A 936-nucleotide genomic window follows, 5' to 3' on the forward strand; every position below is an offset into this window, starting at 1 on the left:
TCCCGGGGCCCTTCCGGGCATCACCCCAGCCTGAGAGCAACCCTGAGGCATCCTGAGGTGCCTGAGCCCTCTGCGGCCACGAGCCACCTGTGTGTTGGTGCCACGTTTGCCTCGGGGGCAGCCCCGGGAAGCTGGCCGGAGCGACGCGGGGAGAGGAGCGGCTCGGGTCGGCCCTGCGGGCGGTGACGTCGGGGCGGCCCGGTGCCCCAGGGCGCCCCCAGCAGGTGGCCGAGCGCCGCTGCCCCCGCGTCCCGGCTGCGGCCGAGGCTGGTGGCGCAGGTGCAGGCCGGGCTCCCGCGGGATGCTCCCCCCGCCCCGCCCCGCCCGCCCCGCCCGAGCCCAGGACCAATGACGGCCGCGCGGGCCCGCACTTAAGAGGGGCGGCCGGGCCCGACAGCGCCCGAGCACCCCGCCCCGCTGCGGCCCGAGCCGGGCGCCGCCATGTGTCCCCGCAGGTGCGCGCGCTGCGCCGGCCACTCGCTGCTGTGGCTGGCCGTCCTCTGCCTCGTGGCGAACGTCCTGCTCTACTTCCCCAACGGGGAGACCCGATACGCCGCCGAGGGCCACCTCAGCCGCTTCGTGTGGTTCTTCTCCGGCCTCGCGGGAGGGGGCGCGCTGGTGAGTCGGGGCGGCCGGGCCGGGCCCGCGGGGGGCGGCGGCGGGGGCGGGGGGGGGGCCCGGGCAGGTTCGCCCCGCCGCCGCCTCCTGACCCCGAGATTCTGGGCTCCTCTTCTCCTTCTCCTTCTCCTTCTTCGTCTGTCCCCGCTTTCCAATGCAGGTTACACAGAAAGCGAGGTAGGGCCAGCGTGAGGATTTTATTAGACGTTTTGCAAAATCCACACTGCCTGGTTCCAAATCCAGTGATTTTGGTCTCTCCTCCTCCTCCTCCTCCTCCTCCTCCTCCTCCTCCTCCTCCTCCTCCTCCTCCTCCTCCTC

The 936-nt window shown here is 73.1% G+C and overlaps 1 protein-coding gene across 1 annotated transcript in view; it reads left to right on the top strand.

Annotated features, from left to right (window-relative positions):
* Positions 1–386: 386 nt before the first annotated feature.
* TM4SF1 (transmembrane 4 L six family member 1) overlaps positions 387–936 on the top strand; it is a 9,354-nt gene continuing 8,804 nt past the window's right edge. Inside the window, exon 1 of the mRNA XM_072792317.1 lies at positions 387–618. Within this exon, the coding sequence (XP_072648418.1) occupies positions 442–618 (177 nt within the window). The 5' untranslated portion in view covers positions 387–441. The remainder of the gene's footprint in view (positions 619–936) is intronic.

The sequence above is a fragment of the Canis lupus genome, chromosome 22 (genome assembly GCF_048164855.1).
Source record: "Canis lupus baileyi chromosome 22, mCanLup2.hap1, whole genome shotgun sequence".
NCBI lineage: Eukaryota > Metazoa > Chordata > Mammalia > Carnivora > Canidae > Canis > Canis lupus.